Below are 27,951 nucleotides of genomic sequence, written 5' to 3'. Positions count from 1 at the left end.
ATATTCCAGATGAAGTTTTATGTGTTTATGATCAGCCTTCCAATGCCGGTTCTGAGTAGTTTCCAGCTTGATAAGTCTCTTTTTTTATTAAAGTGTTTGTTATTTCGGCTCTTCAATAGTGCAGCTGATTTAAACTTCAACTTTTTTGAAATTCAAGGCTCAGGACTTGGTGTGCAGCTTGCAGGCTGAACTGGAGAAGCTAAAACTTGGTGGAAACGAGGCTGCCAAGGAAGATGTTTTGCGGCTCCAGGTAAGGCTTCTACCATTGTGTTGCTTTAGGCAGAGGGAGGAACAAGGCAGAGATGTGGGAATTCAACACTGAATTCCACCTTCTTGGAAATACAGTGGTACCTCGGGTTAAGTACTTAATTCGTTCCGGAGGTCTGTGCTTAACCTGAAACTGTTCCTAACCTGAAGCACCACTTTAGCTAATGGGGCCTCCTGCTGCTGCCGCGCCGCCAGAGCACGATTTCTGTTCTCATCCTGAAGCAAAGTTCTTAACCCGAGGTACTATTTCTGGGTTAGCGGAGTTTGTAACCTGAAGTGTATGTAACCCGAGGTACCACTGTACCACACATTCGTTGCCCTGAGAATAATTGTTTGTTTGTTTGTTTGTTTTGCCAACTAAAGGAAACACTAGAGAAGGAGAAGAAGTTAACAAAGGACTTGGGATGTGCAGCTACCAAACTAAAAGAGCTTTTGCAAGTCACCCAAGAGCAGCTGGCCAAGGAAAAAGACACAGTGGTAAAACTGCAGGAACAGCTTAAGGAAACGGTACTTGAATTCCTCCTCTTTCCTTGACTCATCTGCCCACGTTAACCTGGCATTGTCTTCTATTGGAGCAAGAAACAATTTTTGGTACTGAAGAACTTGGAGGGCAGCACTAAACATGGTTAAAAATATAGGGCTTCTATAGCGAAAGATTAGCGAAAGACAAAAAGTTAGGATTTGAAAAAGAAATATCAAAATTTGATAAATACTTAATACAAGAAAAATCAAAAAATATATCTAAATTGTATAATCTGATTTTAGAGTGGGAAACTAAGGATGAATTGGTTAAAGCATCAATGATCAAATGGGCGCAAGATATTGGGAAAAATATTATGTTTGAACAATGGGAAAAATTGTGGAAGGAAGATATGAAATTCACTATGTGTTATATATTGAAAGAAAATTATCTCAAAATACAACACAGATGGTATTTAACACCTGAAAGAATAGCAAAAATGAATAAAAATTGTAGCGATGTCTGCTGGCGATGCAACAATGGAAAAGGTACTATGATACATATATGGTGGAATTGTTTAAACATCAAACAATTTTGGGAAACAGTATATAACGAAATGAAAAAAATGTTCAGATATTCATTTAGGAAAACACCAGAAGGTTTTCTTATTGGGAATAGTACCAGGAAGCCTAAAGGAAGAAGACAAGACTTTATATTTGTACGCAACAGTAGCCGCAAGGCTATTGATCGCGAAAAATTGGAAAAGTGGTAATGTACCAACAAAGATAGAGTGGCTTGCCAAATTATTGGAGTACTACAATATATCCAAAACAATGGGAGAAATTGGAAGGATCTCAAAAGAGAAGGCAGACAGGGACTGGAAGGTGTTTAAAAGATACTTGCAAAACTATATCGAAAAATCAGAACTCTTATTAGAATAAACAAGTTTCGTTTCAAATATTGGAATACTAAATAAGATGGATAACAATGTGTAATAGAAAAAGAAATATGAAATTAGGTTAAAAGTGTGTGAGAGAAAGTAATAGAAGTAGAAAGAAATTGCAATTGAGTAGATTGGAAGTCTAACACAAAGGGTGAGGGGTGGTGGATGGTGATGGGAATTATCTGTGGGATTGAGTGTAGGTATGTTGTAGGTATGTAGGTATGTTGTATGAAATGTATGTTTGTATGTGTATTAATGTTGAATTATTTTAACAATAAAAATTATTTAAAAAAATTAAAAAATATAGGGCTTCTGTTGACTGTGGCCCAGCACCTTCTCCGCCCCCCCCATTGCTTTCTGCAACATGAGGTACAATTTGTACAACGTAGTAAGATCAGAGCATGCAGATAAGCGCATGATGTATTATGCAAGAGGAGGGGGGACTGTACAATTCAGAAACCCCGAAATTCCTACATTAATTTTGTCTCTGTAAGACCCCAGTATAAACTGCATTTGAATTCCTCAAATCTGTAATCTTAATTTACAAGGTTTCTTTAATTTTTTTTCCTGTTCTGACCAGCTGCTTCTTGAAAACTGTTTAGAAGACAAAGTGCAATAACTTACTTTTCGTTCTGCTTCAGGGAGAAAATGAAGACGCTGCCAAGGAAGGCACATCCGTTTGACCAAACCGAAATCCAGGACATGTTTTTCACCATATGAAATGCCTTAACACTTTCCTAAACTATGCACTTGTTTAATGTAGGGAGAAGCAAAAGAAATAAAGAAAGAAAAAAGACACTATTGACCAGAAATTGCTTTAGTGTTGTTGTTTTTTTAAAGAATAAAAGTAAACTGTGCAAGAACCCATCAATAAACACACTCTTTGACTATGTTGTAAAAACTGCAATAATTCCTGCTGCAGGAAAAACTGTGGACCATGAGGAGGAACCCGGTAGCTTTGTTTTGTTTGTTTTTTTAAAAAAATAATATTTATTCAAAGTTTCAAAAATACATAAATACAATAAAGAACAGAAAAATACAACAGAAAAAAGAAAAGAAAAAACTAAAAAAAGATAAAAAAAGAAAAATACACATCCCATATTACATCTTTTCATTTGCTTGTTTCTTAGACCTCCTCGCACCTCCCTTTTTGTATTCTGACTTAATTCGTTGTTTCAGCAAATTCTTCCCATATTTCTCAATTTTTATTTAAATAATTTGTCTTAACAATCTTTCTTATTAATTAATTCAACATATCCTTTCCGTCTTTTACCATATTCTGTTATTCAATTTACCTTAATTTATTTAACCTTATCTTACCTTACAAGCCTTAAAATTCAAAATTTAAACCATATTTATACATAACTCCTTAAATCCTTTCTACTAAAGCCAATTAATTCCTTTCCAGCATTTTCCCTAATATTTCATTAATATTACACTAATTCCAAAAATAAAAAAGAAATTTTTCCCTAGTTGGTATCCAGCGTCCCTTCTTCCTGGTTTCGGGTTAAGTCAGTCCATTCTATACATTCCATCCAGTCCATCAATCTGGTGATCTTATATCCGAGGCCCTTAAGTCTCTTCTATGCCCCTTCTGCAGATTTTCTTGTTCTTGTTTGTAGTTGCACTCTTCCTTGTCTTTTGTTGGTTTCTTTCTTAATTTCTTCCCTTTCTCCTTGGGGAGTAGGTCTCTGGGGAATTCCAACCGGTAATAATCTCCATTTTCCTTCATCAAGCCAGCCCATTCCCCAGAGTCCCACTCCCTATCGTCATCTTTGTAATCCAAAAAGTGGTTGTCCAAAAAGTAATTGTCAACATGTTTCATAGTCCCGCCAGATTTAAGAGCGGAACCCGGTAGCTTTGGAATCATGCCTGATCGATGGGGTGATTGCCACCATCAAAATGGCCTTGAAAATTGTGTGAAATGCTATTAAGACAAAGACGGCTTGGGTAATCTCATAGATTCATCGTGAAACCCCACCCATTGCCTGGGAAGCATTTGATGAAGTTACGTGTGGCTATAAGCAGCCTGCCTACACAATCACGGCAGTTTGTCTCTATGTGAACACCTTGCAACATCTGGGAGAGGACATCATGTGTCGCTGTTGCTTGCAAGGGACAGTCAAACACCATTCCAAAGGCAGGCTGCGGCCACATTCTGAATACTGGAGTCTCATCCAGAAGCAGGGAACCCTTCTGTTTCCCACCTGTGTTCCAGGAAGGCTGGGACTCCGTCTTCTTAAAGGCTCCTTACTGTCCTAGTTGCTGCAGCACAAACAAGTTACAGGTGCTACTGTCATGCAGTGGCGTAGCGTGGGGGGTGCAGGGGGGCCGGCCGCACCGGCCGCAACATCTGCGGGTTAGGGTTAGGGGGCGCAAATCCACGGGTTAGGGGCGCAAATCCACGGGTTAGGGGGCGCAAATTACTTGCCTTGCCCCGGGTGCTGACAACCCACGCTACGCCACTGCTGTCATGCCCTGTTTGTGGGCTTCTCCCAAACAGCTGGTTGCTCGCAATTAAAAATGGGATTCTGCGCCTAGCTTGAGGAGAGGTATTAAATTTTTAAGAAGATTAGTCATGGCAGCTTCCCTAATATTCTCTGGCAGCGCACAGCACACATGAAAACATGGAGCGTGTTCATAGTTTGACTTAGCATTAGAGCCCAACAGGACTGCTTTGTGCTGAACGTCAGCTGTGTGTGCAGTCCAGAATACAGCGGTACCTCAGGTTAAGTACTTAATTCGTTCCGGAGGTCCGTTCTTAACCTGAAACTGTTCTTAACCTGAAGCAGCATTTTAGCTAATGGGGCCTCCTGCTGCTGCTGCGCCGCCGCAGCACAATTTCTGTTCTTATCCTGAAGCAAAGTTCTTCACCTGAAGCACTATTTCTGGGTTAGCGGAGTCTGTAACCTGAAGCATATGTAACCTGAAGCGTATGTAACCTGAGGTACCACTATATACCCTACGGCAGTGCTTTTCACTCTTTTGAGTCCACAGCTCCCTTGACCAAACACGTTCTTTCTGTGGCACCCCGGTGAGAACCACTTACACTGGGTTCCCCCATTCTGCCGCTGCCGCGTTCCACCTCGCCCCCTTTCAGCGCCGGTATTGGCGCGCATGTAAGTGGGAGCGCATGCGAAGATGGGAACCCAAGCAACACCACTGCTCTGCAGGACTGAGCTGAAGCGCTCCACATGGTAGCGCCTTTCCTGAAATTAGTGTACACAGTGGAGGGGGAGAGAGCAAAACAAGATAAAGCACAGAATGGGCTGTTATAACACCTCTTCGTCCAATTACCGTATTTTTCACTCTATAAGACGCACTTTTTCCCTCCTTACACAAACGGGGGAAATGTGTGTGCATCTTATGGAGCGAATGCAGGCTGCGCGGCTAAGCCAGAACAGGGAGCGGGAGCGCTGCGCAGCGCTCCGTCTTGCTGTTCTGGCTTCTGGGACAGCCTGTGAAGCCTCCGGAGAGCAGTGGGGTGCCTTTATCCCACTGCCCTCCGGAGGCTTCACGGGCTGTCCCAGAAGCCGCCGCAGACACGGGGAGGAAGGCTCCCCATGCCCTGCGGAGGCTTCGCGCAAAGCTAGACCACCTCTAGCTATTCTGGCTTTTGGATAGCCCCTGCGAAGCCTCTGTAGGGCAGCAGGACGAAGGCTCCCTGCTGCCCTGCGGAGGCTTCGCGCAGCTCTTGAGGGAAGTGGGGGGAAGGGACAGAGCGTGCGACTCTGTCTCTTCCCCCACCTCCCAGAAAAGCCCCCAAGAACCGCACTCCCTTTAAAAAGCACACGGTTCTTGCAGGAGATGGGGGAAGGTACAGAGGGCAGCTTACCCGAGCGCAGCCTCTTCCGGCCAGGGGGACCCTTCATCTCGCTACCCGGGAGAGGCTTCAGTGGCTATCCCAGAAGCCAGAACAGCAAGAGGCTATCGCAGAAGCCAGATCCCTCTTGCTGTTCTGGCTTCTGGGATTCAGAATTTTTTTTTCTTGTTTCCTCCCCCCCAAACTAGGTGCGTCTTATGGTCTGGTGCGTCTTATAGAGCAAAACATACGGTACTTTGTCCCTTTGTATTTCGCAGTGTGTCTGCCCAGTTTGATAATGAAGTGAGAAATGTTCCGGGTGAAATGTGTGCTGTCCAATTAAAAACAGAATTTATACATCCAACTACAATGATTTGTGCACCCAGCTCGTATTGGAGCTTTGGATCTGTAATGCTTTTTTTAAAAACACAAAAACACAAGCAAACCTAAGAGCTGCCAAAGACAGAAATACATTGCTGCTTTGCATTGCAAAGCACATTCAAGAATATTGTGGCATCGCATTGGAAGAAATTACGCAAATTCCCTGAATAAAGAGCTGCCTCCTTAAGTAATCACAGTTCCAGAGAAATCAAGTGTAGAGGAATTTGCTGTGTATTTTTGTAATTCTGAATGATAACTTGTAACCACAGAAGAGCTCCCAAGGTCTCTCAGACCATGGTGATACAACTTCTGCCAGCCAACAAGCCCAAATAAATGCATTATGTGCTATTTCATCAGTACATGGGAAAATATGAGTATGTACTATCCAGATGCAATGGGGCTGCTATAAACAGCTTATTGAGGAGGGAAATGCCTCTTTATTTAAGGATATGATTAGCACATTGGTTAGCCTTCAGCTATGAATTGCCAGAAATGTGCCGGAAGCAGCTCTTCCTGGGAAGCTGAAGCCGGCAGAGCACATCCTTTCAGAAAAAGTCCTCTGCCTTGATATCTGAAGTTATTTTTATATTATAGTCAACATTTCGGAACTACAGACAGACTTCTCCCTGCTCAGATAGTTTGGATCTATTTTGCTCTGGCCAAACTGCAGTGATGTAGTGTAAGCCTCTGAATAATAAAATAAATAAACAACAAAAGGGGGGGGGAACCCACAAGTTTCCTAAAAAAAACCAACAACCTGCTGGCTGCTGAACCATTGCAGTGAAAGAATTTAAAGTCGATTGGCTGCATTTTCTTTCAAAATTACAAATGCGAAGTGCTTTGTATGTCAGCGTCGCATTTTCTTGGCTTTTGTTTTCAGTATAAACTCTTGTTTTTGCAGCTGATCGTGTGTCTTCTCCTGGTGGAAACGCGCGTGTTGACCTCTATAGATCCAAACACACACATACAAGAGAGAGAAACACATGTGTCATTAGCAAGCAGCCCTTGCCTTTTAATTTGTTCCATCCTTAACAAAAGCTCCTGTTTCCAAAGTAAATAAACAAATCAGCTCTCTTTTCTTCTCCAAGTGAATTTTCCGGGTTTTCACGGCCTCATCTTTTTTTGCGACCCGCCTCTTCGAGGTTCATCTGCAGCAGGAAAGCGGCGTCTGAACCGTACGGAATAAACCCGCGAATAAATACATGCAATTGGCGGAAATGACTGGCAGAATCCGAGACCAGGGAGAAGAGTCGGTGGAAGAAGATTGGAAAAAAATTTAAAGACTATTTGCAGAAATATTGTAAAATTAATGAAAGTTAAAATGATGTTGGATTGAAATGAAGTGGTTTTAGCAATAAGGTTGGAATGAATTTGCAAAAATAGATTGATAACAGAGGAAAATATAAAGTTATAATGTGTTAAGACATTGGATTAAGATTAAAACAAAGAGGGAAAGGATTTGCTAAACTAAACATGTGAATTTGGGAGGTGTGAGGAGGTCAGGGAAAGAAGTAAATGAAGTATAAGCTAAAAGATGGATTTGTTTTTTAATTGTTTGTCTTTTCCTATTTTGTATTCTGTAATTTCTTTTCTTTTGTATCTCTGCATTTTTGTATTTCTTCTTATATTTTTCTTCTTCTTTTTTCCTTTTTGGAACCTGCAAATTTTTAATAAATATTCTTTAAAAATAAATAAATAAATAAAATAAATCAACCCGCGGTCGGAATCCCTCCGCGCTGGACCGGCGGAGAGGGGCGGGGCTTATTCAGGCCCCTCCCCCTCCCCCACCGGCCAATCGCGAGAGGCGGCCGGGGCTCGTCGTAGCCTCCGTCGTCGTGCGGCTGCTCCTGCTCGGCGGGCGCCACAGGTGCCCCTTCGGAGGCCTCGCTCGGCAGGCGGGCCGCGGGGCTTCGGCCTGGCCATGGCGGCGGCGGCGGCGGCCTGCTCGGCCTCCCCGTGAGGCGGCGGCGGCGGCGGCGAGGTGAGCGCTCTGAGGGGGGAGAAGGGCCTCGCCGCCAGGGAACCCGCCGACGGGGCCTCGTCTAACCTCCGCGCCGCCGGGCAGGAGCAGCGCCCGTGGCCGGAGAACCGGCGCAGGGGAGCGGACTCTGGAGGCGGGGTGGGTGGGCGGTGCAGAGCCTCCCAGGGTCCCTGTTTTTGATTAGACCCGGGCACGTCCCGCTTTCCCTTCAGACAACGACCCGAGTTCCATCAGAGAAGTGTTGGAAGGGACGCCAGGATGCGACCCTCTAGCCACCTGAAGGCAGCCCCCTATAGGGAACTTTTCAGATAGGGTGGGTCTAAATAGTAAAATTATTATTGTTTTTGTAGATGTGGGAAGCTGCGCAGAGTATGTGGGGCAACCCAGCCAGATGGGGGTGGGTATAAATAGTTGTTGTTGTTGTTATTATTATTATTATTAGAGTAGGAGGTCCCTATTTCCATCAGAGAAATGTTGAAGGGACGCCAGGATGCGACCCTCTAGCCCCCTGAAGGCAGCCCCCTATAGGGAACTTTTCAGATAGGGTGGGTCTAAATAGTAAAATTATTATTGTTTTTGTAGATGTGGGAAGCTGCCCAGAGTGTGTGGGGCAACCCAGTCAGATGGGGGTGCGTATAAATAGTTGTTGTTGTTATTATTATTATTATTATTAGAGTAGGAGGTCCCTATTTCCAGGCAACCCAGTCAGATGGGGGTGCGTATAAATAGTTGTTGTTGTTATTATTATTATTATTATTAGAGTAGGAGGTCCCTATTTAAAGGCAACCCAGTCAGATGGGGGTGCGTATAAATAGTTGTTGTTGTTATTATTATTATTATTATTAGAGTAGGAGGTCCCTATTTCCATCAGAGAAGTGTTGGAAGGGACGCCAGGATGCGACCCTCTAGCCACCTAAAGGCAGCCCCCTATAGGGAACTTTTCAGATAGGGTGGGTCTAAATAGTAAAATTATTATTGTTTTTGTAGATGTGGGAAGCTGCCCAGAGTGTGTGGGGCAACCCAGTCAGATGGGGGTGGGTATAAATAGTTGTTGTTGTTGTTATTATTATTATTATTAGAGTAGGAGGTCCCTATTTCCAGGCAACCCAGTCAGATGGGGGTGCGTATAAATAGTTGTTGTTGTTATTATTATTATTATTATTAGAGTAGGAGGTCCCTATTTCCAGGCAACCCAGTCAGATGGGGGTGCGTATAAATAGTTGTTGTTGTTGTTATTATTATTATTATTAGAGTAGGAGGTCCCTATTTCCAGGCAACCCAGTCAGATGGGGGTGCGTATAAATAGTTGTTGTTGTTGTTATTATTATTATTATTAGAGTAGGAGGTCCCTATTTCCAGGCAACCCAGTCAGATGGGGGTGCGTATAAATAGTTGTTGTTGTTATTATTATTATTATTATTAGAGTAGGAGGTCCCTATTTCCATCAGAGAAGTGTTGGAAGGGACGCCAGGATGCGACCCTCTAGCCACCTAAAGGCAGCCCCCTATAGGGAACTTTTCAGATAGGGTGGGTCTAAATAGTAAAATTATTATTGTTTTTGTAGATGTGGGAAGCTGCGCAGAGTATGTGGGGCAACCCAGCCAGATGGGGGTGGGTATAAATAGTTGTTGTTGTTGTTATTATTATTATTATTAGAGTAGGAGGTCCCTATTTCCATCAGAGAAATGTTGAAGGGACGCCAGGATGCGACCCTCTAGCCCCCTGAAGGCAGCCCCCTATAGGGAACTTTTCAGATAGGGTGGGTCTAAATAGTAAAATTATTATTGTTTTTGTAGATGTGGGAAGCTGCCCAGAGTGTGTGGGGCAACCCAGTCAGATGGGGGTGCGTATAAATAGTTGTTGTTGTTATTATTATTATTATTATTAGAGTAGGAGGTCCCTATTTCCAGGCAACCCAGTCAGATGGGGGTGCGTATAAATAGTTGTTGTTGTTATTATTATTATTATTATTAGAGTAGGAGGTCCCTATTTAAAGGCAACCCAGTCAGATGGGGGTGCGTATAAATAGTTGTTGTTGTTATTATTATTATTATTATTAGAGTAGGAGGTCCCTATTTCCATCAGAGAAGTGTTGGAAGGGACGCCAGGATGCGACCCTCTAGCCACCTAAAGGCAGCCCCCTATAGGGAACTTTTCAGATAGGGTGGGTCTAAATAGTAAAATTATTATTGTTTTTGTAGATGTGGGAAGCTGCCCAGAGTGTGTGGGGCAACCCAGTCAGATGGGGGTGGGTATAAATAGTTGTTGTTGTTGTTATTATTATTATTATTAGAGTAGGAGGTCCCTATTTCCAGGCAACCCAGTCAGATGGGGGTGCGTATAAATAGTTGTTGTTGTTATTATTATTATTATTATTAGAGTAGGAGGTCCCTATTTCCAGGCAACCCAGTCAGATGGGGGTGCGTATAAATAGTTGTTGTTGTTGTTATTATTATTATTATTAGAGTAGGAGGTCCCTATTTCCAGGCAACCCAGTCAGATGGGGGTGCGTATAAATAGTTGTTGTTGTTGTTATTATTATTATTATTAGAGTAGGAGGTCCCTATTTCCAGGCAACCCAGTCAGATGGGGGTGCGTATAAATAGTTGTTGTTGTTATTATTATTATTATTATTAGAGTAGGAGGTCCCTATTTCCATCAGAGAAGTGTTGGAAGGGACGCCAGGATGCGACCCTCTAGCCACCTAAAGGCAGCCCCCTATAGGGAACTTTTCAGATAGGGTGGGTCTAAATAGTAAAATTATTATTGTTTTTGTAGATGTGGGAAGCTGCGCAGAGTATGTGGGGCAACCCAGCCAGATGGGGGTGGGTATAAATAGTTGTTGTTGTTGTTATTATTATTATTATTAGAGTAGGAGGTCCCTATTTCCATCAGAGAAATGTTGAAGGGACGCCAGGATGCGACCCTCTAGCCCCCTGAAGGCAGCCCCCTATAGGGAACTTTTCAGATAGGGTGGGTCTAAATAGTAAAATTATTATTGTTTTTGTAGATGTGGGAAGCTGCCCAGAGTGTGTGGGGCAACCCAGTCAGATGGGGGTGCGTATAAATAGTTGTTGTTGTTATTATTATTATTATTATTAGAGTAGGAGGTCCCTATTTCCAGGCAACCCAGTCAGATGGGGGTGCGTATAAATAGTTGTTGTTGTTATTATTATTATTATTATTAGAGTAGGAGGTCCCTATTTCCAGGCAACCCAGTCAGATGGGGGTGCGTATAAATAGTTGTTGTTGTTATTATTATTATTATTATTAGAGTAGGAGGTCCCTATTTCCATCAGAGAAGTGTTGGAAGGGACGCCAGGATGCGACCCTCTAGCCACCTAAAGGCAGCCCCCTATAGGGAACTTTTCAGATAGGGTGGGTCTAAATAGTAAAATTATTATTGTTTTTGTAGATGTGGGAAGCTGCCCAGAGTGTGTGGGGCAACCCAGTCAGATGGGGGTGGGTATAAATAGTTGTTGTTGTTGTTATTATTATTATTATTAGAGTAGGAGGTCCCTATTTCCAGGCAACCCAGTCAGATGGGGGTAGGTATAAATAGTATTATTATTATTATTATTAGAGTAGGAGGTCCCTATTTCCATCAGAGAAATGTTGAAGGGACGCCAGGATGCGACCCTCTAGCCACCTGAAGGCAGCCCCCTATAGGGAACTTTTCAGATAGGGTGGGTCTAAATAGTAAAATTATTATTGTTTTTGTAGATGTGGGAAGCTGCCCAGAGTGTGTGGGGCAACCCAGTCAGATGGGGTGGGTATAAATAGTTGTTGTTGTTGTTATTATTATTATTATTATTAGAGTAGGAGGTCCCTATTTCCAGGCAACCGAGTCAGATGGGGGTAGGTATAAATAGTATTATTATTATTATTATTATTATTAGAGTAGGAGGTCCCTATTTCCAGGCAACCCAGTCAGATGGGGGTAGGTATAAATAGTATTATTATTATTATTATTATTTGAGTAGGAGGTCCCTATTTCCATCAGAGAAAGGTTGAAGGGACGCAGGGATGCGACCCTCTAGCCACCTGAAGGCAGCCCCCTATAAGGAACTTTTCAAATATTTTATTACATTTTTAAAGATGTGGGAAGCTGCCCAGAATGTGTGGGGCAACCCAGTCAGATGGGGGTGCGTATAAATAGTATTTATTATTATTATTATTATTAGAGTAGGAGGTCCCTATTTCCATCAGAGAAATGTTGAAGGGACGCCAGGATGCGACCCTCTAGCCACCTGAAGGCGGCCCCCTATAGGGAACTTTTCAGATAGGGTGGGTCTAAATAGTAAAATTATTATTGTTTTTGTAGATGTGGGAAGCTGCCCAGAGTGTGTGGGGCAACCCAGTCAGATGGGGGTGCGTATATATAGTATTTATTATTATTATTATTAGAGTAGGAGGTCCCTATTTCCAGGCAACCCAGTCAGATGGGGGTAGGTATAAATAGTATTATTATTATTATTATTATTAGAGTAGGAGGTCCCTATTTCCAGGCAACCCAGTCAGATGGGGGTAGGTATAAATAGTATTATTATTATTATTATTATTATTAGAGTAGGAGGTCCCTATTTCCAGGCAACCCAGTCAGATGGGGGTAGGTATAAATATTATTATTATTATTATTATTATTATTATTAGAGTAGGAGGTCCCTATTTCCAGGCAACCCAGTCAGATGGGGGTAGGTATAAATAGTATTATTATTATTATTATTATTATTATTATTATTAGAGTAGGAGGTCCCTATTTCCAGGCAACCCAGTCAGATGGGGGTAGGTATAAATAGTATTATTATTATTATTATTATTAGAGTAGGAGGTCCCTATTTCCAGGCAACCCAGTCAGATGGGGGTAGGTATAAATAGTATTATTATTATTATTATTATTATTAGAGTAGGAGGTCCCTATTTCCAGGCAACCCAGTCAGATGGGGGTAGGTATAAATATTATTATTATTATTATTATTATTATTATTAGAGTAGGAGGTCCCTATTTCCAGGCAACCCAGTCAGATGGGGGTAGGTATAAATAGTATTATTATTATTATTATTATTAGAGTAGGAGGTCCCTATTTCCATCGGAGAAATTTTGAAGGGACGCAGGGATGCGACCCTCTAGCCACCTGAAGGCAGCCCCCTATAAGGAACTTTTCAAATATTTTATTACATTTTTAAAGATGTGGGAAGCTGCCCAGAGTGTGGGGGGCAACCCAGTCAGACGGGGGTGCGTATAAATAGTATTTATTATTATTATTATTAGAGTAGGAGTTCCCTATTTCCATCAGAGAAATGTTGAAGGGACGCAGGGATGCAACCCTCTAGCCACCTGAAGGCAGCCCCCTATAGGGAACTTTTCAGATAGGGTGGGTCTAAATAGTAAAATTATTATTGTTTTTGTAGATGTGGGAAGCTGCCCAGAGTGTGTGGGGCAACCCAGTCAGATGGGGGTGGGTATAAATAGTTGTTGTTGTTATTATTATTAGAGTAGGAGGTCCCTATTTCCAGGCAACCCAGTCAGATGGGGGTGGGTATAAATAGTATTATTATTATTATTATTAGAGTAGGAGGTCCCTATTTCCAGGCAACCCAGTCAGATGGGGGTAGGTATAAATAGTATTATTATTATTATTATTAGAGTAGGAGGTCCCTATTTCCAGGCAACCCAGTCAGATGGGGGTAGGTATAAATAGTATTATTATTATTATTATTATTATTAGAGTAGGAGGTCCCTATTTCCAGGCAACCCAGTCAGATGGGGGTGGGTATAAATAGTATTATTATTATTATTATTAGAGTAGGCGGTCCCTATTTCCAGGCAATCCAGTCAGATGGGGATAGGTATAAATAGTATTATTATTATTATTATTAGAGTAGGAGGTCCCTATTTCCAGGCAACCCAGTCAGATGGGGGTAGGTATAAATAGTATTATTATTATTATTATTTGAGTAGGAGGTCCCTATTTCCATTGGAGAAATTTTGAAGGGACGCAGGGATGCGACCCTCTAGCCACCTGAAGGCAGCCCCCTATAAGGAACTTTTCAAATATTTTATTACATTTTTAAAGATGTGGGAAGCTGCCCAGAGTGTGGGGGGCAACCCAGTCAGATGGGGGTGCGTATAAATAGTATTTATTATTATTATTATTAGAGTAGGAGGTCCCTATTTCCATCAGAGAAATGTTGAAGGGACGCCAGGATGCGACCCTCTAGCCACCTGAAGGCAGCCCCCTATAGGGAACTTTTCAGATAGGGTGGGTCTAAATAGTAAAATTATTATTTCCAGGCAACCCAGTGAGATGGGGGTAGGTATAAATAGTATTATTATTATTATTATTATTATTATTATTATTAGAGTAGGAGGTCCCTATTTCCAGGCAACCCAGTGAGATGGGGGTGGGTATAAATAGTTGTTGTTGTTATTATTATTATTATTAGAGTAGGAGGTCCCTATTTCCAGGCAACCCAGTCAGATGGGGGTAGGTATAAATAGTATTATTATTATTATTATTATTAGAGTAGGAGGTCCCTATTTCCAGGCAACCCAGTCAGATGGGGGTAGGTATAAATAGTATTATTATTATTATTATTATTATTAGAGTAGGAGGTCCCTATTTCCAGGCAAGCCAGTCAGATGGGGGTAGGTATAAATATTATTATTATTATTATTATTATTATTATTATTATTATTATTATTAGAGTAGGAGGTCCCTATTTCCAGGCAACCCAGTCAGATGGGGGTAGGTATAAATAGTATTATTATTATTATTATTATTAGAGTAGGAGGTCCCTATTTCCAGGCAACCCAGTCAGATGGGGGTAGGTATAAATAGTATTATTATTATTATTATTATTAATAGAGTAGGAGGTCCCTATTTCCAGGCAACCCAGTCAGATGGGGGTGCGTATAAATAGTATTTATTATTATTATTATTAGAGTAGGAGGTCCCTATTTCCATCAGAGAAATGTTGAAGGGACGCCAGGATGCGACCCTCTAGCCACCTGAAGGCAGCCCCCCATAAGGAACTTTTCAAATATTTTATTACATTTTTAAAGATGTGGGAAGCTGCCCAGAGTGTGTGGGGCAACCCAGTCAGATGGGGGTGCGTATAAATATTATTTATTATTATTATTATTAGAGTAGGAGGTCCCTATTTCCATCAGAGAAATGTTGAAGGGACGCCAGGATGCGACCCTCTAGCCACCTGAAGGCAGCCCCCTATAGGGAACTTTTCAGATAGGGTAGGTCTAAATAGTAAAATTATTATTGTTTTTGTAGATGTGGGAAGCTGCCCAGAGTGTGTGGGGCAACCCAGTCAGATGGGGGTGGGTATAAATAGTTGTTGTTGTTGTTATTATTATTATTATTAGAGTAGGAGGTCCCTATTTCCAGGCAACCCAGTCAGATGGGGGTAGGTATAAATAGTATTATTATTATTATTATTTGAGTAGGAGGTCCCTATTTCCATCGGAGAAATGTTGAAGGGACGCAGGGATGCGACCCTCTAGCCACCTGAAGGCAGCCCCCTATAAGGAACTTTTCAAATATTTTATTACATTTTTAAAGATGTGGGAAGCTGCCCAGAGTGTGTGGGGCAACCCAGTCAGATGGGGGTGCGTATAAATAGTATTTATTATTATTATTATTATTAGAGTAGGAGGTCCCTATTTCCATCAGAGAAATGTTGAAGGGACGCCAGGATGCGACCCTCTAGCCACCTGAAGGCGGCCCCCTATAGGGAACTTTTCAGATAGGGTGGGTCTAAATAGTAAAATTATTATTGTTTTTGTAGATGTGGGAAGCTGCCCAGAGTGTGTGGGGCAACCCAGTCAGATGGGGGTGCGTATAAATAGTATTTATTATTATTATTATTATTAGAGTAGGAGGTCCCTATTTCCATCAGAGAAATGTTGAAGGGACGCCAGGATGCGACCCTCTAGCCACCTGAAGGCAGCCCCCTATAAGGAACTTTTCAAATGTTTTGTTTTTGTAGATGTGGGAAGCTGCCCAGAGCGTGTGGGGCAACTCAGTCAAATGGGGGTGGGTATAAATAGTAGTATTTATCGTCATTATTATTATTATTATTAATTTGAGCAGGAGGTCCCAATTTCCATCAGAGAAATGTTGGAAGGTATGCAGGGACGCGACCCCCAAGCATCAGAACTTTTAATTTTTTTATTTTGTTTTTATAGGTGTGGGAAGCTGCCCAGAATTTATGGGGTAAACCCAGTCAGATGGGGGGGGTATAAATATTATTATTGTTATTGTTTTTGTTATTGCTATTATTTGAATAGGAGGTCCCTATTTTCTTCAGAGAAATGCTGGAGGGTATGTGGTTGGGGAGGGGATAGTGGGGGGCTACGGCTGGGGACCCCTGCCCCTGTGTGAAGATCTGGCCCCATACAAATCCATGGAGTAACAGCATGTGGGATGCTGTGTGCAAGTTTCTCTCCAAAAGGGGCCAGCATTTCTCTGGGGCCAGCAACTCCGTCTTGGGAAAACTGCCCAGATGATCAGGGCCCAGAGCATCTCCCCTGTGGTGGAAAGGTAGTAGCAATCTGGACCTTTTTAGTTTATACAAAAGGTGACTGAGGCAGAGCATGGTAGAGATTGGTGTGGAGAAACCTGGGTAGAAGATTGACAGCAGACAAGAAAGTACTGTGAACAAATATATGAAATGTACCGCACAACAGCAACTTAACACGTAAAGCCAAAATCACATATAGTTAAAATGCAATGGGTGCAATCGCAGCTGGAATTGCCAGTTTGGTTTTCTGGATGTCCACCCAGTTTTTGCCTCCCTTCATTTTTCTTGCAAAAAAATGTAAAGCTGAAAGTTCACGAGTTAAATGCACATAATTTGCAGGTCTGCTGTATTGTCACAGAAAGTGGTGGGGACAACTAGCTTATATTTTTAAATAATAATAAGAATAATAATTTATTATTTATACCCCGCCCATCTGGCTGGGGAAACCCAGCCAGATGGGCGGGGATGGATAGGGGTGGAAACGCTCCTTCGGGTATACTGGACCGAGGCCAGAAACACACTGGGAGCCAATGAAGATCCTTTAGGACTGGTGTTGTATGGTTCTAGCAGCCACTTTCAGTCATCAGTCTAGCTGCCACTTTCTGAATTAGTTGTACAGTGGTACCTCAGGTTAAGAACTTAATTCGTTCCGGAGGTCTGTTCTTAACTTGAAACTGTTCTTAACCTGAAGCACCACTTTAGCTAATGTGGCCTCCCACTGCTGCTGCGCCACCAGAGCATGATTTCTGTTCTCATCCTGAAGCAAAGTTCTTAACCTGAGGTAATATTTCTTGGTTAGCGGAGTCTGTAACCTGAAGCGTATGTAACCTGAGGTATCACTGTAGTTTCCAAGTCACCTTCAAAGGTAGCCCCACATAGAGCGCATTGCAGTTGTCCAAGCAGGAGATAACCAGGGCATGCACCACTCTGGCGAGACAGTCCTTGGGCAGGTAGGGTCTCAGCCTGTGTACCAGATGGAGCTGGTATACAGCTGCCCTGGACAGAGAAACAATATTAAGAAAAGTAGAAATACTCATGAAGGATACATAATAGTTGTATGGAACCTTGGAGACAATGTACCAGTTGCCTTGAGAGGGGATATTGTTTTCATGCCCTGTTTTTAGACACAATCTGATTTTCCACTGTAAGAAATGCTATGATGTTGATCTAAATGGAACTTTTGTGTGATCCTGTGGATCACACAAACTACTTTCCAGGGATGGCACCTAAATAGAAAATTGCATATAGTCAGAACACAATTGGGTTCAAATTAGTCACATAATAGTGTGGCTGATGTGCGGTGTTTAGCCATTATCAGAATATTGGGAGATACAAAATTAACACAGGTGACCATGAAAACCTACTGCATAGTGAATAAAAAGTGGATCATTGTATGATTTTCAGAGGGGATCCTCTCAAAACCATTGAAAGAAAGCTTACATTGATATTCCTGCACTGCAGAGGGTTGGACTAGATGACTCTCAGGGTCCCTTTCTACGATTCTGTGATTCTATGCTTGATCCATAGGCTGTAGAGTAAAAATTACAGATCTGGCCCTTGCCAGCACTGGTATGATTCAAACATTGACCCAAAGCACCAATTCCAATGGGTCTGGTCTTCATGATTTTTGCATAGGATACTAGCATCAAATCACAGAGCACATACCTGTTTGCAAAAGTAGGTTCAAAATATGGTGCAAGTATTTATTTACATCCCCTAAAATTTGGTTGGAGTTTAAAGTCCCACTGGAATCCACTCCCAAGAGTTCACTAATGCTTTTGCACATATTAATAGTCATGCTTATATAGTATACTTTTGGAAAGGGAACAGTGTAGGGCAACTCCCTATCTTATAGCACAAAGCATCCCTAGCTCCATGCTGCTTGGACTTCCAGGCTGATTTATGGTGTCTCAGAGGAGTCTAGTGTGCTCTGGAACCTTTAACACACAGAGTGCATCTGAGCTGAAGACCTTCCTAATTCAACATTGCAACTGAACATGTTGCACATAGTGAGAGTCAGTACTTGGACTTGAGGTCCTCAAGTGATCATAAAGTTTACTCGTTTACTTGTGATTTATTTTCTCAACTTCTCTTTCTGCCTAGGCTCACGGCAAGGACAATTTTTGCCCATTTGGAATTTGATTTTCCCATTTGGGAGACTGTGCAGAAGTAAGATTCAAAGGTGTGGTTGCCTAGGCTTGGAAATTTCCCTGGCTTGCCATCATGTCAGGTAAGAATTGATTTGGGTTTCTTGAGGCACTTTGACCTCAGAGATACCCAGTGGCTGCCCTGCTCCCCTTGTCTCACTTCCACCAGCTGTGAGGTTGTGATAGATGCTGAAACACAGCAGGTTAATTCTCTCAACTATTCACTGAAATTGGAGTTTTTCTTTGCAATATGGTGTCAGGTTCCTGGTCCAAATAAATGGTCTAAGTACAGTAGTTGGTTATTCTGTTGAAAAAGGATTGCAGAATATGAATTGGAGGCACACACACGTTAAAAGTATGGCATATTCATTTTCAAGATGTTTTTATGTCTCATGAGGGGAAGTACTCCCTACTTAGAGCTGATAATAATGGGGTCCAAGTTAATTTTAGCAGCTGACTTAATGTCTTTTGCTACTATGATACAGGCATTAAAATTTTCCAGTTTCCAGTTGAAGCTGGCAGGTAACATAGGAATAGCACTCAGAAGTCTGGTTTTTTGTTGTTGTTGTTGTTTTGATGTGTTTATACACATAATATTTTATACAAATACAAATATACAAAATATTGAAATTGAATCCTGACAATACGGAAGTGCTGTGGCTTAGTTCCTAGATCCAGCAAATAGGAAGGCAGCTTGTTTTGGACACCTCCTAAAAGGCCTGGTGTGTAGTCTTTGGGGTACTGATGGATTCTGCGGTGATTTGTGACCTAAGGGGGACTGGGTGATGTGGAGTGCCTTTCTCCAGTTCAAGTGGGTTTGTTAGCTCCAGCCATTTTGGACCAGGAATTGCCTGGTCACAGTCAACTATGCTCCTGTTTCTGCTGTCTTTATGAGGGGCTACCTTTGAAAATGGTTTGGAGGCTGCAGCTAATGGAATATGTAGCATCTGAGATTCTGATGGGCTTTACCTTTCATGACCATGTCCTTAAATATCTGTACTCCATACCTATTCATCATGGAGCCCAATTCAGTATATTAATTTTGATATGCAAAGCCTGAGTGGCTTGGAACCCATTTTCTATTCTGCCTGGGAATGGGGAGCCCCTCTGGGTGATACTTTTACGCAACGAGGACAGAGGATCCATGACCTACCAGATGTCCTTCTCAGTAATGGCATCCCAGTTAAGGAACACTCTCCCCTCTCCTCTCCTGCAAGATAAACCCTTTTTGCAGTTCAGCTTCCTTTTCCCCACACTCACTTGTTCCCCAGGTACCTTGAGTAGCATGGGGCAGTGAGGGGAGGGAATCACAGGGAGGGGAGAGGTTTAAAATTTCCTCCGCGCTCCCATGATCCTGTGTTATCTACCAGGAAAAAGAGGGCTGTGAGAGAAGAGAGAGTCCCTCTGGCCACAACCACCAGCATTTATCGCCCACTTGCTGCTGACATATTACTTCCAAGAGAATCCAGGTCTCAATGGCCGGGGGGGGGGGGGGACTTGCCTACTCCTGCTTTCATTGCCGTAGCCTTTCCAGGACTAGTTGTTGGCAGCTCATAAACTTAGGCAATATGCATATAACTCTTCCTCATCTGGTCAACTCTTCCTTTACCTGTGATCCTGGTGATGATTAACCCCATGCCACAATTAATTCTTTGATCAGTTAAAGAGTGGGGTGGGCAGGCTTTTTGCTGGTTTGTGGGTCTCAGGTCTGCATTTGAATGTGTGCTCTAATGTGCAATGCGTTCTGGTGTGGATGTGTGCATATGTGGTCTTTTTGGGCCACATTCACCGCTGACATGTGGCCCCAAGAGGGGCTGAGAAGGAGCAGTGCAGTTGTTGTTCTCGAAAGGGCTAGAGATGGTGTGCCTCCACTGTGCAGCCTGGTTGAATGGCATAGGCAAGAGATGGCAGTGTTAAATTATGGAGAAGTTGTGACAATTATTTTATTTTATTTATTAAATTTGTATACCACCAGTCATCCAAAGATCACAGGGAATTTCACAACATAAAAATACAAAATGAGGACACAAAATACAGAATTAAAAAATAAAACCCTCTCACAAAAACATTTAAAGGCCATAGAATATTAATCAACCAAAGGTCAGGTTATAGAGAAACATTTTCACTTGGTGCCTAAAGGTACTTAATGAAGGTGCCAGACGAGCCTCTCTGAGGAGAGCATTCCATAAATGGGAATTATTAGGCTGAGATAAGGAAAGTGAGGTGTCAAAAGAAATAACTAGTTCCATAAATATAGCCAATTAGGAAACGTAATATTTTACACCAAATATGTGTATACCGTACAGAACTGCATTATTTTATCCCAATTGATTGGTCATGCCTACACTCATATTTTTTAATATATTTTTTTGCAAACTATAGTTTGCTGAGGGTGGTGAGAATTTATTGTTATAGAGACCTGTTATCTGTGCAATGCTATACTGGTTTTATTCTGCGTTAAATTTTATTTTCATGTACTTTTACTTGTAAAACACCCATGAAACTTTCGTTACTGGGTGGCATATAAATACAATATTGGAAATAATTTTCTCATCAGTTTTCTGCTAATTCACCCCATGATATTTATTTTTTAGGTGTATGGCTTAGCAAAGGCAGATAGTGCACTTAATATCCAGAACGTCATCTACAAGAGAGGGCCAATTCTATATTGGTGGTGTGATGAATATGCCATTGCATCAAATCTCTGTGATTCCAGCTCGGGATGTAACTTTTTCCAGAGTCTCTAAGAACAAGGTGAAAGAGAAAGAACAGGTATCGTGTAATACTTCTTTATTTTTCATTTGTTTAGGAGATTTCAGGTCTCTGTGCTTATCATTCTTTCTGCATTTTGTATATGCTTATGTCAATAACCAGACTGTTGTGAAAAATGACAACAAATTTTTTTAATAGGGAGGTGTGTGAGAGTAAGATTTGTTTTTCATTACTTCTTTTTGAGAAACCCATGCTGGCTCTTAGTAAACATGAGTTTTGAATCTTTATCTGTGCCTCTGGGGATGTTAGAGTTCATTACTATTTGTCATGGATGAGTTTAGCCACATCTTTGTGGATAGGTTTTTAACTCTTATTCATAATTAAGTAATTTAATATACTTTGTGGTGATATGGTTTCATACTATGGCTGTGTATCATTAGGTGGTATGTGGACTATATAGGTTGTTCACACCCTCAACAACACCCATCAAGTTTTTAGGGGGGCTCCCTCACATATATTATTGGGGGGCTCCTATGATTCTGCATAAGCATGCATGGGCCTGGTTCTGTATGAGCAATATCAGTAGTGAACATGTGCTGATCAACAGAAGTGCCTTGATCCTGCCACATCATGAACATTGGTAGCTGGAGAGGGAAAGTGGAATGATGACGGTTGTGTTACCTTAGGCTGCCAATAGTCTGGGTTCTCGATTACTCCAATGGGGAGAACAAATGGGAATTTGTGTCCACAGTGCACTGAGCGCTGGGGTTGTTGAAGGAAGGTATTTGTGGTGCCAAAGGAGGAAGTGCCTCTGATGTGAACAGCACAGACTTTGCAGTAGGCATGCCAAGGACTGGGGCTGAGTTTGGGTCTTGCCATGTGTACATGAATTCCAACATTATGACAGGTGCTGCTGTTTCTCTCAGGGGAGCGTTCTCAAACAGATTGGGATTATCTGTGTGCTTTGGGACAGATCTTGGAAAAGCAAAGTACCCTCTCCACCCCCCTTCTCTCATGGAGCATGCTGTGTGCCCCCTCTGAGTTCTGGGCTCCTAGATAGCCATTTTCCCTGGGGGTTGAGATTTCTTACTTGGGTCGTTTGTTGGGTGGGCTGTGTGGTGGCTGGCTCTGGAGGTTTGAAGTACAGTGGTACCTCAGGCTAAGTACTTAATTCGTTCCGGAGGTTCATTCTTGACCTGAAACTGTTCTTAACCTGAAGCACCACTTTAGCTAATGGGGCCTCCTGCTGCCGCTGTGCCGCCGGAGCACGATTTCTGTTCTCATCCTGAAGCAAAGTTCTTAACCTGAGGTACTATTTCTGGGTTAGTGGAGTCTGTAACCTGAAGCATATGTAACCTGAAGCGTATGTAACAGGAGGTACCACTGTATCCTGAGAGCTGTCATTTATTTTGGGAGCATGTCAGAGACTTGTTGCAGAGTTGGATTTGGGAGAGCGTGACTGGTTCAGTCGCTCTGGACGCGGAGAGCGAGAGGTTAGGTGTGTACCGAATTTTGTCATTGCACAGGGCGCTGCTGAAAGGGATGTTTTGCAGTTCAGATTATATTTGGTTATGTCTGCCTACATGATGATGTTGATGATGATATTTATTTATTTATTTATTTATTTATTCATACATACATACATACCTCGCCCATCTAGCTGGGTTTCCCCAGCCACTCTGGGCGGCTCCCAACCAAATATCAAAAACACGATACAGCATTAAACATTAAAGACTTCCTCAAACACGGCTACCTTCAGATGTCTTTTAAAAGTAAGATAGTTTAGATAATTTAGACTTTAGTGATTGTGGGTGGGAATGTCCTTGAGCTAAAGATGCAAAAGATCAAAAGATACTCTGTACTGGAACGGCACCCCACTCTTGTGCACAGCACATTCCATTTTCACCCGCCTTGAGTGTGCAGTTTGGAAGGCAGAGTGAATATGAGACTGGGTGGGCTATAAGTTTGGAAAGGTTTTGACCTTGGAGTTTTTAGTCCAAGTATTGGGGGAGCCATCTCCAAAATCACAGTACTGCTTCTGATATACCATACCACCAGTCAGTGGCCATTATTGAGCCATAAGGTTTTTCAGCTCACCTCCCAAATTAGATTCTTGCAGAGAGAGCATGCAATCATGTATTTTAGAAAAGTTCATAATAATAATTAAAAAAAACTGAAAAGAGCAAGGAAACCATTAAAAGTGCTAAATTGTACTCAGATGGAGAAGGTGCTGCATTTCCCTAAACTAAAAACATTTGAGAAATGAAGAAGGTAGACAAGGCAGACTAACTGCTTGTTATTTTACTGAAAAAGAAGCAAAATGATCTCATTCCACCACTGCGAAAAATGTAGCCAATAACTAAGGAAATAGCAGGGGGATTTCTTAATTTTAACAGCAGATTCTATGCTCTAGAAAATTTATTGGCAGACAAGATTAGAAATTTTGTAGCAAAGGTAAGACATTGCTCAATTCTCAGAAGAAGAGATTACAAGAACCCAGTAGCAGCAGAAATATTAAAGTAGACTAATAAATATATATATATATCTTCAGAACATAGGAAGAGCATGCTGGATCAGAGCAGTGGCCCATCTAGTCCAGCATGCTGTTCTCAGAGTGCCAGTCAGATGCCTTGGGAAACCTACAAGCGGGACCCAAACACCAGAGCACCCCCACCCCACCCCCAATACAGTTTCCAGCAACTGGGATTCAGAACTATGACCCATGGAGGCAGAGCATAACCATTGATAGCCCCCTTCTCCATGATTTTGTCCTGTCCTCTTTTACAGCCATCCAAGTTGGTGGCCATCATTTTCTTACCTATTCTGAATATTCAGACATTCAGCTTCATGGGCTGTCCCTGAGTGCTAGTGTTGTGAGAGAGGGGGGGAAACTTTCCCTTATCTACTTTCCCTTATCTACTTTCTACATTCTATGCATCATTTTATACACTTCTGTCATGTTGCTTCTTACTCTCCTTTTCTCTAAACTTAAGAAGCTCCAGATGTTGTAACCCAGGGGTAGGCAACCTAAGGCCCAGGGGCTGGGTGCGGCCCAATCGCCTTCTCAGTAGAATGTGTGCTTTTATTTAAAATGCATCTCTGGGTTATTTGTGGGGCATAGGAATTCGTTCATCCCCCCCACAAAAGAAATATAGTCTGGCCCACCACATGATCTGAGGGATGGTGGTCCACGGCTGAAAAAGGTTGCTGACCCCTTTTGTAACCTTTCCTCATTGCTCCATCTCCTTGATAATTGTGGTTGTTCTTTTCAGCTCTACAACAGTGTTTTTCAACCACTGTTCTGCGGTACACTAGTGTGCCGCGAGATGTTGCCTGGTGTGCCGTGGGGAAAATTGAAAAATTCAAAAGATTTTTTTAAAAAATGTCAAATTTTCGCCCAATAGGTGTCCACCCTATTTTCCATCCGTCCTGGGTGGGGATCAGATCAGTGCGGAGACGGAGCTGTCATCCGCCGGCTCAGCGGGGATCAGCGGATCGATCCCTGTTGAGCAGAGAACGGTCCGCAACGTTTTTGTTTGCCATTGAAGAAAAAAAAATAAACATTTTCTAATGGTGGTGTGCCTCGTGATTTTTTTTCATGAAACAAGTGTGCCTTTGCCCAAAAAAGGTTGAAAAACACTGCTCTACAATATCCTTTTGGAGGTGAGGCAAACAGAACTGTACAAACTATTCCAAATGTGGCTGCACCATAGCTTTGCATAACAGCATTATGATATTGGCAGTTTTATTTTCAGTTTCATTCCTAGTGATCCCTAGCATGGAATTCACTTTTTTCAAAGCTTCTGTACACTGTGTCAACATCTTCATTATGACCTCAAGATCTTGTCCCCGGTCAGTCACCGCCATGAGAATTTGGGGGAGGGGGTACTGTCCCAATGTACATCACTTTACACTTGTTGATGCTGGATTTTTTTATACAGTGGTACCTCGGTTTACAAACTTAATCCATTTCGGAAGTCCGTTCTTAAACCGAACCGTTCTTAAACTGAGACACACGTTCCCATATAAGGCCTCCCGCCACCGGTGCCCTTCCACAATTTGGCTTACGTTTGTAGACGAGGTAAAGTTCGCAAACCAGAACACTACTTCTGGTTTTGTGGAGTTCGTAAACCGAATCATTCGTAAACAGGACTGTTCTTAAACTGAGGTACCACTGTACTGCATTTCAGTTTGGAGAGTTCCCTTTGGAGCTCTTCACAATCTTTTTTGTTTTGTTTTAGCCACCCTAAAAAGATTAGTATTAGCAAACCTGGCCACCTCACTGTTCATCCCTAACTCTAGATATGGGCAAGTTAGAAAGCATGGGGGGCCTAGTACTAATTCTTGAAGGACTCCATGTTTCACATCCCTCCATTGGAAAACTCCATTTATTCAGATCTCTGCTTTCTGTTGCTTAACCAATCCCTGATCCAGAAGAGGTCCACTTGCTCCATGGCTGCAAAGCTTACTCAAGAGATTTTCACAAGGTACTTCGCTGAAAATCCAAGTCCATTATGTCAACTAGGTCACTACTAACTATATTCTTGTTTCCACTCTCAGAGACCTTTAATAGATTAAAGAGACAGCACTTGCTCTTGCAGAAGCCATGCAGGTTCTGCTTCAACAGGGTTTATTCTTCTATGGGCCAGACATTAAAATAATTGGCCTGTGATTTCCAGGATCTGCAGGATTCCTAAAAAATAATAATCTTACATTAGCTTCTTTTCTATCCTCAGATATGAGGCTTGATCTTAGGGACAAGTTACAATTTTTTGTTAGAAGTTCAGCATTTTAGTATGTGAAATTGCAGAAGGAGAGGGCAGAATGGAAACATCGTAGGGTTGTTGGTTTTTTTTTTTTTTTATCCATTATTGGGACATTTGTTAAATGCTATAAGATTTCCCAGAGACTTGAAATATATCAAACCTTATAGCTGTAGGTAAACAAGGGAAACATCTTACACTTTCAGACCAATAGCTCTGCTCAGCCAATATCTTAAAATCTGGCTATTTAGCTAAGAGATTGAACTATGTAATTAGTAAATGGATCGCAGATTTTTAAATGGGTCTACTGACAAGACTTCTTTAATTTTGTTTTAACAATTTGTATACCACTTAATCACAGTCAACATTAAGCAGTGCTTTCATACAGCAGTGCAGTAGTAAATATAATTCATGTTGTTAATAAACTAAAAAGGCAAGAGGACTGTTTTTGGATGCTGAACAAAATTGGTCATCAAAATAGAACATCTGCACTGGGTTTTGGAGAAGGTTGCCATAGGAAGCAAATGCAAACAAGAAATTATAGGCTATTCTGGCTCCTTTAATTGTATTATTTTGTCATGTCAAATCACTCATTCAATTCTCATTGTCAAAACTAGGAAGGGAAAGAGAAGAGGCTCCACCAATAATCGAATGCCTGTTTATAAAGATGTAAACTCACTGCTACCTTTTTCTCTCTCTACACCCATGTGTACTGCTCTGGATAATGTTCTCTCTGTGTGGAACAATTATCATGTATTGTAGTTAGAAAGAGAATCCTGTTGTGTGAAACACACTTACGTGAAAACATACGTGTTATTTTTCTTGCAGGCTGGTGGTTCAACCTCTGTTTCTGCTCCTCGCATCTTCTGTCAAACATCTGTTACGCCAACCAGTCAGGACATATGCAGGTAAAGTAGTGGTTGTGTTGTTGCAGTAAAACATTACTTTCAATTTTGCACATGATGGCTATTCACATACATTCTCAAGTTGTCAGAGATGAGATGCATGGATTACAATTCAAAGCAAGATTCTCAGACACCTGACTCCTCCAATATGCAGCCATTTTTCTAGTGTTTTCAAAACACAACAACAGAAGTGCCTTTCCAAGCAAAAAAGACACAGGAAAGTTAGCAGTCTTGGAGTATAATATTAAGGGCTGAAGTTGTTGTTCAGGGGGCACAATTAGTGTGTTACATTGCATGTCATGCCAATTTCCTATAAATCAGAAAAAAGACTGGCCACCTGTGGAATATAAAAGCACAACGAATGGGGTGTTCAGGCCAGAATTCAAGGTAAAAGCACGAAACAGCTTCTTCCTTTTTTCTCTTTAAATAGATTCCCTATTTATATTACATATATTTTTATTTACAAGATTTGCCACACATCAGGCCTCCACGATGGCTAACATAATATACATAAATAAAGCAGTAATAAGATTTCTTTAAAAGCTTGTGGTGACTTACAAAACTCTAGGGCAGCAGATGCCAATGTGGTGCCCTTCTGATGTTGTTGGACTACAGCGCCATCAATACCAGTCAGCATGGACATGGGTAGGGATGATGGGAGTGGTAGTCCAATAGCTTCTGGTGGACGTCAAGTTGGCTCTCCCTCCTCTGGGGGACAGTGATGGAAAATGCCCACTCCAAGCTTTAGGTGTTTCTGTTGTTGCTGCTGTTGCAGCTGCTGGTCTTTGAAGGTTACTTGGTGACCCTACGGGACAATCCTTCTCTGAACTCAGGGCCAGGTAGGATCAGATGGTTTTCGTCCCTGGGACTAGTGCATATACCTGCTGCTGTTGGTTTTATTTTGATTTATGCTGTTGCTGGTTTTATTCTGATTTAGACTTCATGTTTGTATTTTACTTCATTCTTACAGTTTAATTTTTTACTCTAAACTGCCCCAAGAACCTTGATAAATGAATTAAATAAAATCATTATCCTCAGCTGCTTTCCCTCCA

The 27,951-nt window shown here is 41.9% G+C and overlaps 2 protein-coding genes across 2 annotated transcripts in view; both read left to right on the top strand.

Annotated features, from left to right (window-relative positions):
• The window catches only part of RRBP1 (ribosome binding protein 1), a 34,647-nt gene extending 32,165 nt beyond the window's left edge, over window positions 1-2,482 (top strand). Inside the window, exons 19-21 of the mRNA XM_081872654.1 lie at window positions 158-250; window positions 631-774; window positions 2,312-2,482. Coding sequence (XP_081728780.1) covers window positions 158-250; window positions 631-774; window positions 2,312-2,353 — 279 coding nt within the window. The 3' untranslated portion in view covers window positions 2,354-2,482. The remainder of the gene's footprint in view (window positions 1-157; window positions 251-630; window positions 775-2,311) is intronic.
• Window positions 2,483-7,743: 5,261 nt separating this feature from the next.
• The window catches only part of LOC309347871 (uncharacterized protein), a 35,955-nt gene continuing 15,747 nt past the window's right edge, over window positions 7,744-27,951 (top strand). The window contains exons 1-4 of the mRNA XM_081872782.1: window positions 7,744-7,834; window positions 18,476-18,602; window positions 21,114-21,291; window positions 26,823-26,902. Coding sequence (XP_081728908.1) covers window positions 21,199-21,291; window positions 26,823-26,902 — 173 coding nt within the window. The 5' untranslated portion in view covers window positions 7,744-7,834; window positions 18,476-18,602; window positions 21,114-21,198. The remainder of the gene's footprint in view (window positions 7,835-18,475; window positions 18,603-21,113; window positions 21,292-26,822; window positions 26,903-27,951) is intronic.

This window comes from Podarcis erhardii (assembly GCF_964252035.2).
Source record: "Podarcis erhardii genome assembly, chromosome: 8".
Classification (NCBI taxonomy): domain Eukaryota; kingdom Metazoa; phylum Chordata; class Lepidosauria; order Squamata; family Lacertidae; genus Podarcis; species Podarcis erhardii.
The sequence above is the reverse complement of the archived record's forward strand: the minus strand, read 5'-3'. Positions and strand labels throughout refer to the sequence as shown.